The sequence below is a fragment of the Quercus robur genome, chromosome 5, assembly GCF_932294415.1.
Source record: "Quercus robur chromosome 5, dhQueRobu3.1, whole genome shotgun sequence".
In the NCBI taxonomy this organism is placed as follows: domain Eukaryota; kingdom Viridiplantae; phylum Streptophyta; class Magnoliopsida; order Fagales; family Fagaceae; genus Quercus; species Quercus robur.
This window is the reverse complement of record NC_065538.1, coordinates 28489790-28501792: the sequence shown is the minus strand read 5'-3', so window position 1 is coordinate 28501792 and position 12003 is coordinate 28489790. Positions and strand designations below refer to the sequence as shown.

General features: G+C 36.2%; 1 protein-coding gene across 1 annotated transcript; it reads right to left on the bottom strand.

The window, feature by feature from the left end:
- Positions 1–1704: 1704 nt before the first annotated feature.
- LOC126725712 (protein FAR1-RELATED SEQUENCE 8-like) lies at positions 1705–5943 on the bottom strand. The gene is made up of 2 exons (XM_050430568.1): positions 5701–5943; positions 1705–3868 (listed from the first exon to the last, which is right to left on the bottom strand). Exons 1-2 carry the CDS (start codon positions 5767–5769, stop codon positions 1757–1759), a joined length of 2181 nt encoding a protein of 726 aa, XP_050286525.1. The 5' UTR covers positions 5770–5943; the 3' UTR covers positions 1705–1756.
- Positions 5944–12003: the final 6060 nt, after the last annotated feature.

Below are 12003 nucleotides of genomic sequence, written 5' to 3'. Positions count from 1 at the left end.
AATGGTGGAACTCATCCATTGGAATCATTTGCTGAGCTCTTTGGGTTAGTCTTGGTTAATCCAAGAGGTGCTGAATTTATTTGTTATGACCTGCTGGTCCTTATGGACTCGGTGGAATAAAAGCAGATTGGGAGATAGAATCGAACCTTTGAATAAGGTTTCTTGTTTGGTTTGCCAGCAACTCAGTTGTTTCTAAAAACTTCGGCAAAAAACTTAGACAAAACCTCACCCCAGCAAAATTGTTTGGAAGCCACCTGACCCGGATGAGCTAAAAACTAACTTTGATGGGGCCATATTTGAAGATTTGAATGCAGAAGTTTTGACGGCTTAATCCGAAATTATTCCCTTGCCATCTTCTGTGGTTTTGGTGGAGACTTGCTGCTAGAAGAGCAGTCCTTTTTATCAAGGAATTGGATCTGCACAGCTCTATCTTTGAGGGAGATTCTGCAATTTCCATTAATGCTCTTCGAAGTAATAATCTGCCCCAATCGTCTTTTGGTCACATTGTTAAAGATATATTGTCTTCAGTTAGCTCTTTACAGAGCTTTTCTTTCTCTCATACACTTTGGCAAGGTAATGTTTTGGCTCATGCTTTAACCAAGAGAGCAAGACTTTCTTTTTCCATGTACGTTTGAATGGAATCTATTCCGCCTGATATTTATAAGATTTTGTAACTGATCTTTTAGCTATCTAATAAAATTGCCTCATGGGGCTGATTCTCCACAAAAAAAAAAAAAAAAAAAAAAAAAAAAAAAAAAACCTTTTTAACTCGTACTATTAAGCTGTCTTTTATATACCCATCCATGTTCCAAATTTTAACTAGTGTTTTGTTTTCTTTTTCTTTTTCTTTTTCTTTTTTTTTCCTACTCTCTCCCTCTCTCCACACTTCAGACAACAAACACACAAAGAGTGCATATCATACCCTTCTTAGTCAATTTTTTAAGATCCTAGACTCTCATGTTAAAGTGTTGTTAAACTAATGACAACTTATCTCCTCAACAAGTTATAAAACAAAAAAAGTTTATCAATTGACTTAATCAATTTCAATGGAAAGCTTTATATTCGGAGTCCATTTTCCTTATGATTTGGGCTTGGATTTTTTGCTCAATCCTTTTCTTGGTTTCCTTGATTTTCCTCCAGTTGAAGTTTTATGTTATAAAATTAAGCCATGTCATGTTCTCACACAATTGAGTAACCCCTCTTCAAAGTATGATCTGAAATGAAAAACAAAACATGTACAAACTAAGGTTTAAAGTTCAAATCAGACTGAAAGATCTTCATTAACCGAGCCATTTTTATTGAAGGCTTACACAGTTGTAGAGCTTTTGTTAACATAGGCATCCGTGTGTAAAATATGGAATTAAAATGAAGGTTTGAAACTTGCTTATCATCCTTTCTCTTAGCCAAAATCTATTAAGGGGAATCCGCAAGTATTAAATAATATAATTTTCAAAAAAGGTCCTCTCCCCATATATCCAATGTGGGGGGTAGAATGGTTTTGTTAATTTGCTATCCTTACCTGATTAGGTCTGTAATGTTATAAAAAAGGACGATAGTAATTGTATATTTGTATTGTTATATAATATCTTTAGTAATCAAGCTTGCTGTTGTGCATTTTCAATATATATATATATATATATATAAAGATACCAAGGCAGCTACATGAACAAAATTGAAGACTTTGCCCCATGAAAGAGAAAAAAATTGACGCAAAGAGTTATCCACATTGTTATTACTATTATTAGTGTTATCTGCTTTACATGTGCTTCTCTGCTACAAGACGGACCTTATTCAAAGACTCTTTAAACGCTTGCCAAGCTACCATATAATGATCTTGTGATATCATCCCTTCCCCAACAACTTGCATGGCTCGTCTGTACAAATGATCAAACCACTGTACCGGGTTTGTAGTATCAACATTATTGGAGCCAAGGTCTGGTACATACAAACGCTTAAAATCCTTCCTCCATCTTGACAAAATATACTGATACGGAATCTCCTCCAAACCATTATAGGTAAGGACACATAATGCATGTCGGCAAAGATAGCCTTTGAAGTTAAAGCAACTGCAAATGCAGCGAACTTCTGCTGTTGCTTTATCATACATAACTTCAAAATTCCTGACATCCCTCAGAATCTCCTCTCCATCACGTTCTTTCACCATGTATGTTACAACAGGTCCATTTGTATGAGCTTGTGTTATGTTAAAACAAGAAGACATCATCACCACCTCATCTTGGAACTTCTGGAATATTTCTTTTGTATACAATTTAGAGAGCTGCAACTCATAATAGCAACTTGTTTTCAAAATGTCGCTTGAATCTCTTGACTCAAGATCATCAAGAGCTTCTTTCTGATGCTTCTTTTGTAGAACTATCTCATGCATGTGAAAGAATTCTTTCAAAGAAGTTTGTTGATACATATAACCGTCGAAAAAAGCACTCACTGTACCAACCATTTCAGAGTTGGACATTCCAGCAAATGATGTGTCTTTCGAGTATACTGGAACCCAACGTTCTCGATCTTCATACAGGATTCGAAGCCACTCATGTTCCCTTGCTCCAAAACGCTGGATCATATCTTCCCAAGCCATTTCAAATTCTTCTACTTTTATAGAGTCATATACTGTCCTCCTCAATATTGTCTGAAATGCATCATATTCTTGATACTCACTCAAACTGTCAAGCATGCTTTGCATTACAAGTGGCAACCAAAATCGATGGTGAGCTCTGGGAAACACCTCTGCAATTGCAGTTTGCATGGCCCTGCACTGGTTTGTTAAGATAGTTTGAGGAGGCCGACCAGACATACATGTAAGCCATGCCCTAAACAACCAAATGTATGTTTCTAGCGTTTCATCTGCAAGCAAACCACAACCCAGCAGAACAGACTGCCCATGGTGATTCACACCAACAAATGCCAAGACAGGAATATCATAATTGTTTGACAAGCATGTTGTGTCCAACACTACTACATCACCAAAATAACCATATGCAGCCCTAGACCTAGAATCAATCCAAAACACATTCCTCAAATGCCCTTCATCATTGAGATCCATCACATAGAAAAAATTTGGATCTGTTAACTGAACCCGACAGAAGTAATCATAAATGACTTGTGCATCTCCATTTTTAAGCTTCAAGCGCCTAGAACGATCAAAATGGTTGTTAGCTTCTCCTTCATTAGAGTTTGAGCTTCCATATCCCATTGCATCTACTACAGGTGTTCGATACAACTTGATTGTTCGTACTTCCACATCAACAGTTGGTTCTAACTTTCTTTTATCCCCAATCACCATCTTCTTGTGTGACTTGGAGTTTTGCGCTCTTTCAGGATCAAATGAATGGTTGTGTTCAAGCTTGACTTCATCAACTCTCCACCTGTTAGATTCCACTAACCTCAACCTAATCATTGCAAGACAACCTGTTCTTGTTTCTTTCCTGCGACTGTTTGCTTCTTTAATCATTTTAAAACCCTCACAATTGCAACACAGCACTGCACCACGCTTCTCTTTGCTGTTGCGTTTTGTCCAAGAAGACTTCACCCTGATGGCAAATCCAAGTTCCCTGGCATAGCAATTATAATAATTGTAAGCATCATCATATGATTCAAACTCCATCCCCACAACTGGTGGGGGATAGTCCTTTCTTTCAGATATGCCATTTTGAAAATCAACTATGGTTGTATCATCCCTGTCAGTTTCAAGGTCATTGCCTTCAATCTCAAACAGTTGCTCACATTCATTCTCAAGGTCATTGCCTTCATGGTCATCACCATCAATCTCAAATAATTGCTCAGTTCCATGGTCATTCTCAAGGTCACCATCATGCTCAAGCAGTTGGTCGCTGTTTTGAGAACCTTCTTCTATCTGGTATAAGAAACAAACCATCAATACCAATGATGTTTCATAAGCTAACAACTACGGTAAAAACAGAGAAAATTGAGAAGGGGAGAGAGAGAAGGGGGGGGGGGGGGGGTGTTGTGAAGCTACCAAGCTTAGAGATGGTCTCCACAAAATTTCCATCTTTTATTTCCTCCACACACTTACACATATGTTTTAAAGCTGTCCTTATATGTAGTATTTAAAAAAAAAAAATGCGAATCAACTCCATAAATAATTTTGTCTACCATTCTATCAATCATCAGTACATTCCCAGTCCATCAGCCTTTCTTCGGTATTAATATAGCTTTATCTGGTTTTGTTTCTGCACACTGCTATTCCATTTATCATCTTTCTACTAATCAATTGATCAGTATATTCATTTTGAAGAGCTTTACCTATCATTTCTTATGCCAATGTTCTCTACAAGAATTCTATGATCTCATGCACTCAAGCTTGATAAATTCTTCTCATTCCCAATTTATTTCTTAACATCCTGTAGTGGTTAAGGGCCTCCTTCAATATAGTTTTTGATAAATAATATTCTATTAAAGATGGTAAAAAATACTCTACGTTCACAATGATGAACATAAAAAATACCTATTCATCATGCAAAATGAACTGTTTTGTCATTTTACTTATATAAAATTGTCGACTTTAACAACTCAGATTGAGCCAAATTCTACCAGTTATGACATGAAGGAGTTATTCAATGGCAAGAGATACTTCAAGGATTCTATCAGGCCTATCAGTTAAGTTATTGCAGCAACTCTTGTAATCTTAAACTAGTACTGTAGTACCCAGACACAAGAACAACCAACAATCTTGATCTCTCCTCCATTAACCTGTTAATAATGGTATTTACTTATTTATGCTGCTATGGGCATGTGGGTTTCTCCAATCTACAACACTTACCCATTGTAATAACGTTTTAGACATTCTACCCATCAAAATTAACTACTATTTAAAACAAGTGTGCAAACTGTACCATAAGGTTAGCACCAAGTTGCCTTAATATCTCCTCATGCTTAATCTAGAGAACCTGTCAAGCACAAGCAGTAACCAGGATAATAATAACTAAATCTTTTCTTTAGGGAATACTCTGTGCACAAATGACTTCTCTAGCACATAACACGTGGCCGACTAAAGGAGCTAGACCATGTTACCAACACCATACAACATTCCATTATGCTTTAGAATCAACATGAATGTATCTATTTTTTTTTTTTTTTTTTCTTTAGAAGCCTCAGTGCATTTCAGATCCCTTTCTTCTTCAACCGTGCACATCAACAGCGAAGAACCGAACCTAAAACTCATGCCAAACCCACTACAACTTCCAGCAACCTAAGCTGAATCCCCAGGTGATTAACAAATTTTTTTCGTTTCATTATCGTTTTTCGGGTCATTCAAAACCATTCACATTCACATTCACATTCACATATTACCTTAATTTTTGAGACCAAGAATTTAATGTTGTTATTCACAAATTATCAACAAATATACACTATCATTCTAAATGATTTTTAAAATTAAAAACATTTTAGAGACAAATTTAAATTTGATTGTATCCAAAAAAAAAAAAACCCATCATGTAGCTTTCAATCTTTAATCACATCACATGCACATCCTCTCTCTAACATTTCATATACATATAGGCATGTGAATATATATATAATATACATAGAAATACATGCATGTATGTATGTAAAAAAAAAAAAGAATTCCACTCATTCATTGAACTAGCGATTCAGGTCAAATTCAAAACCTCAAAGAGAGAGAGAGAGAGAGAGAGAGAGAGAGAGAGAGGAGAAGATACTTACGGTGATGTCGAGATTAGGGCATGGGGACAAGGCGTGGTCGGAGGGAGAGAAGGTGGTATCGTCGGTCATGCTTGAATTGGGTTTCGGTTGAGCCAGGACTCAGGAGTAACACCAACAACAACAACTTGTACAGTGGGTTGATTCACCATCACACTTCTACACGCATTCTCTCAATTGTGTTTTTTGTGTGATGATTAATGGCAATCTCAATCTATGAGGTGGTTAGTTTTGCCCTAAGCTCGGTTTTTTTCTTTTTTCTTTTTTCTTTTTATTATTAATTTCTTTTAAACAAATTACATCTTAAATCCCATAGTAATCTACATAATAATCTAGAAAAATTGCTAGTTCCACAACAAAAAAAAAAAAAAATGATAGATCTATAACCTGCTACATTGGCAAATTGAGGCAAAAATTAAAATTGTGTCACTTATTGTGGTTCTAGTATATTTTCAATAATATAAGGCATGTCAAATAAATTAAGGTAAAAATAAAATATTAGTATTTTGGTTCATTACCAAAAAATTATTTTTCATCTCTTAACTTTAAATTGTTATTTTTTCATTCTTAAACTTTGTAAACAGTTTTTTTTTTTTTTTTAAATACCTTAAAAGACAAAAATAGAGACAAACAAAAAAAATAACTTTTCAATAATTTAGGGATAATATATATATATATATATATATATTTTAAGTTTAAGGGTATAAAGTGAAACATTTTCAATAGTTTAGGAGTGAAAAACAAAATTTTTCAATAGTTTAAGAATAAAAAACAATTTTTTGGTAAAATTTAGGAATCAAAATAATATTTTAGCCAATAATTTAAACCCTAAAGTTTCAAAATATAACAAATTACACCTTTAGCCCATTTTTTTGATAATTTGATAGTTTGGAGTGGTGGAATTTTAATCTTAAACATTTTTGTTGAAAACGTTAAAAGTTTTTTTTTTTATATGAGATCTATAATTGAATTTCAATTTTTAATGTTTGTTCTATAATAGTTGCTCTTTATCATCAGGATAAGATACTAATAAGTTTTTGGTGTTTGTAATGATTGAATATTATTTCTCTTATTCGACAACAAAAAACTTTACTCGTTGAGCTAACTGCAACCCACTAAAAGGTATTAGTTGAATTATAAGACTTTTGACAACTTTCAATCAATGTTAAACTCTAAATCTAAACATTTTTCTCAAAATTAAAAAATGTTAAACTTTGAAGTAACACAATGCAATTCGACTTAACTAGAATGAGGTTAATTTGTTACCTTTTAAAACTTTAGTATTTAATTTTTTTACTTTTCAAACTACAGGTTTAATTTATTACTTTTTAAAACCTTATGTTTAATTTGTAACTTTTTTTTTTTTTAGAAACAAACACACACAAGAGAGAGAAATGAGTTCTAACATTATTTTAATAAAAAAATAAATAAAAATAATTAATTAATTAATTAAAAAAAAATTTGGAAACTATATGATAGTATATGTTACACTCTTAAACTATAGGGTTAAAAAAAATAATTTTTCCTTTTCTTTGGGTTTAGTATTTGGGGTTGATGGTGAGAATGTAAATAGTTTTGGGGGGTTGTTTTGGAAATATACAGAAGTGTAGGGTGTTAAGGAATATACGAGTTACGTTCACTAATGGCACGCTTGCTTCTGACGTGGAAATGGTGGTCACGCGCGCTTGTTCGATGTGACATCTACGCTCCAATCAGAGAAGACTTCTTGTTAATTTTTTTTTTTTTTTTTTAATAATGTTTAATGGGAAACAGAAGAACGCCAATCCATTTTCCAATTTAATCTGATGATCCTTAACCAAAAAATAATAATAATAATAATAATCTGATGATCATAGAAAAGTAGTAAAAGAAACGTGTTAGTTTCAAGGTGATTGATTCCTAATTTCCTATGCCAATCACAATTAGTCACATGAAATGCGGTTACTTGCTACTCCATAAATAGTGCTGCCTATGATTATGCGTTTACTTTCATTCAATATATTTTTGGTAGGACTTTACATTCATTCATAATCAATTGATCATGATATTTTTTCCTAAAAAATAATAATGATAAAATTGATCATGATATTTCTCTATCTCAAAAAAAAAAAAAAAATGATTATGATATTTGACATTTGGATTTGCATAATAAATAAATAAAAATAATAGGTACCATAAAAAACTCTCTAGAGAGACTTTTTGAATAGTTTTTTTTTTTTTTTTTCCTTCAAATAGTTAATATAATATATACAAAGACACATTTATCCCAAAAGACCTAAGCATAATATGTATGAGCTCAACTATGTTATATTTTAACAACTTATTCTTCTTTATCCTTATTCAATATGAGACTTTACTCACAAGTATACACCCAACAAGTATGAGGCGAATTTCCTATTATCTACATCCGCCCCACTTTTGCTTGGAGTAGATTCTTTGCCTCTGCATTGACTTAGCGAGTACACCCCAACCAAGTGTGTGTGTATATAACTCTTCTATTTTTTTTTAGAGAAAAAAACTTTTTTAATTATACTAATTCAAGATTGTTGTGCATGGGTAGATGACTTCTTAGAGCATTCTCATCAGCTCTCTAAAAAAAATGCCATTTTGACACACCAAAAACCCACTTTATCATTTTAGCACATAATTTTACAACATATCATTTATCAGATGTTCTATACTTCAATTCTATACATTAAAATAATATTCACTACACATTAAAATAATATATTACCTTCTCCTCCCTATCCCTATCACTATCATCATCATCATCATCATCATCATCACTAACGGCCACCACCGGCACAAACACCGACGGCCACCACCGGCACCTCAAAAAAAAAAAAAAAAAAAAAACACAACCCGTAAATGTCTTTTTTCTCTCCGTTTTTGTCTTTTTTTCTCTCTCTGGTCTCTGCTTCTTTTTCCTTCTCTCTTTTTTTTTGGTGTACTTTTTCCTTGTCTCTTCTCCTTCTGGCTCCAACCCTCGCCGATCTCTCAGCTCCTATGGCAGCTCCAACTGGGAGCGCCACGTCACTCATTCGGCTCACCGTCGCTCCGACTCCGGCCTCACCGTCTTCATCACCGGCGCCACTGGCTTCGTCAGAACCCACGTCTCCATGGCCCTGAAGTGGCGAGGCGACGATCTCGACAACTTCAATGGATCTGTTCGCCAATCAGGGTGGGTGATGATGGTGGCTGGGTGTTCGGATCGAGTGGGTTTCGGCTTGAATGGGTCTGTTCGCCGATCAGGGTGAGTGATGATGGTGGCTGGGTGTGGAGTGATCAAGTGATGATAATGATGATGGTTGGGTCTGTTCACCGATCGGGTAGTGATGATGATGGTGGTTGGGTCTGAGAGAAAGAGCCAGTGAGAGAGAGAGAGAGATGGGTTGCAGACGGAGAGCCGGAGAGAGACAAATGATGGAGGGGAGAGAAAAAACGAATTAAATAAAGCTAAACAGTAATGGCATTGTTGTCCGTACCATCTCATATTTGAGACGATACTGTAGACATGTTCTAAATTTTTTGAGATTTAGAACGACTTATGAGGGCTTGTTTTTGTGTTTGGTGTGTCAAATGTGCCAAATATTTGACATTTGGCACACCTGATGGAAGTGCTCTAAGATGTGAGATTTTTTAAAAGAATCAAAAAGATGAACGTGATATATAAATATATATATATATATATATTTTTTTTTTCTAAACAAATATAAACGATAAGCTTTAGAAATAGGCTGTAACCGTAATTTCATTTTTGAACCTCTATTTGAAAGTGGTGTGATGGGGCCTTGCAATAATAATAAAAGTGATATGGAGAAAAGATTGGGGAACGGATAACTATTTTTTTTTTTAAAAATGAATAGTAATTGTATGTGGCTATTGGCTAAGGGTTTATATATATATATATATATATATATATCAAAAAATGGAAGTGTTCTATTCAGATGAAAAATGAAAAACAAATGGCTAAATTTGAGAAAAAAAGATCAACATGAAGGGAAAAAAAGTCACAGGTGTTTTTTTTTTTTTTTTTTTTATTATAACTGGAGATGTTTTATTTGGATGAAAAAAAGATGAACATTTTTTTTTTTTTAGGAACAAAAAAAAAAGAAAAAAGATAAAAGATAAACATGAAGGAAGAAAAAAATCTAAATTTTAGGAGTTATCTTTTTGAATTCAAAACCAGTAGTTATAGGTGTTGTAAAAAACGTGTGTTTTGAAGTCACTGTTTATTAATAAGAGTATTTTTTAAATCAAATAAAAGTCTAGTTCAATAAATGAAATATTTTGGAGAATAGTGTGACATTATTAATGTGGGGCCCAGCAATTTATGGGCCGAGCCCATTTATTCATGGGGAGCCCTAAGGCCCAAGCCGAAGAGGGTTACAATCCAAACTCAATAACGTGAAGCACAAATTGGCCCGGAGAAGCAGCCGAAGACAGTGCAGTCCTCGGCTGACCCAAAGCTCCACCAAGAAGAAGGGCAAAAACGGTATAGGGACAAACTTGAAAGAAAATCTAAAATATCTAGGAAAGGCTGCCCTTACTACCTGCCCCATACCTAGCTCTGCACCTAACAGAGCCGTATGCTTTAGCTTTATCAACCACTCCCTACGATTTTTGTCTTGGACTGACGGGACAAGTATCAGTGCTGTAAAGGTTGACCCTACACGAGGACGAAGGAAAGTGAATGCAGGCTAGTATAAAAGAAAAAATAAGTAATCTAGAAGGGGGGCTGGAGGAAGACTGGCCAAGAAAGAAGGGCTTCCCATTCCACCTCCAGGAGAAAGACTCCAAGGGTGAAGACACCTCAATCACACTTGAGCACCACAGAAACCCACCGCTGGGTAGCCGAAGCCTAGCCTTTCTAATCCACTCTCTACAAATGATATTGTTTGGGCCTATTCACGCGCGAACCCAACACTACTGCGGTTCGTCGCGGGACGTGACCCTACAATTGGCGCCGTCTGTGGGGGAAGGCTTGCGTCTTAGCTCGAGCGGCGGTGGAGTTGAGTTTCTGTCGAACAAGGGTCTACGACGATGCCTTTACGACCGGCGACACATTGTTGTTATTCCGACACAATTTCCTACTAGGGGCTACGCCTCGTAATGCCAGTGGCACGGCAAGTCTAGGGGCTTTAAACATCAAGCTAGTTTCCCCCACCTTATTCGAGGAGCTAACCTTTAGGAAGTAGATAAATTAAGAAACAGAATACAAGTTTTGGACAGAACCAAGGCCTTGTATGGTCCTCGGACCCAAGCCTCTGGGGAAACCAACTACTTACAAAGAGAATACAAGTTTTGGACAAAACCAAGGCCTTGTATGGTCCTCAGACCCAAGCCTCTGGGGAAACCAACTACTTACAAAGAGAATACAAGTTTTGGACAGAACCAAGGCCTTGTATGGTCCTCGGACCCAAGCCTCTGGGGAAACCAACTACTTACGAAGAGACTACAAGTTTTGGACAGAACCAATGCCTTGTATGGTCCTCGAACCCAAACCTCTGAGGAAACCAACTACTTACGAAGAGAATACAAGTTTTGGACAGAACCAAGGCCTTGTGTGGTCCTCAGACCCAAGCCTCTGGGGAAACCAACTACTTACAAAGAGAATACAAGTTTTGGACAGAACCAAGGCCTTGTATGGTCCTCGGACCCAAGCCTCTGGGGAAACCAACTACTTACGAAGAGAATACAAGTTTTGGACAGAACCAAGGCCTTGTATGGTCCTCGGACCCAAGTCTCTGGGGAAACCAACTACTTACAAAGAGAATACAAGTTTTGGACAGAACCAAGGCCTTGTATGGTCCTCGGACCCAAGCCTCTGGGGAAACCAACTACTTACAAAGAGAATACAAGTTTTGGACAGAACGAAGGCCTTGTATGGTCCTCGGACCCAAGCCTCTGGGGAAACCAACTACTTACGAAGAGAATACAAGTTTTGGACAGAACCAAGGCCTTGTATGGTCCTCGAACCCAAGCCTCTGGGGAAACCAACTACTTACGAAGAGAATACAAGTTTTGGACAGAACTAAGGCCTTGTGTGGTCCTCAGACCCAAGCCTCTGGGGAAACCAACTACTTACAAAGAGAATACAAGTTTTGGACAGAACCAAGGCCTTGTATGGTCCTCGGACCCAAGCCTCTGGGGAAACCAACTACTTACGAAGAGAATACAAGTTTTGGACAGAACCAAGGCCTTGTATGGTCCTCGGACCCAAGTCTCTGGGGAAACCAACTACTTACAAAGAGAATACAAGTTTTGGACAGAACCAAGGCCTTGTATGGTCCTCGGACCCAAGCC

Coding starts and splice junctions, on each gene's coding strand:
- LOC126725712 (XM_050430568.1), bottom strand. CDS start 5,769: ATGACCGACGATACCACCTTCTCTCCCTCCGACCACGCCTTGTCCCCA. Junction 3,869..5,700: donor GCCCTAATCTCGACATCACC/GTAAGTATCTTC, acceptor TTCTTATACCAG/ATAGAAGAAGGTTCTCAAAA.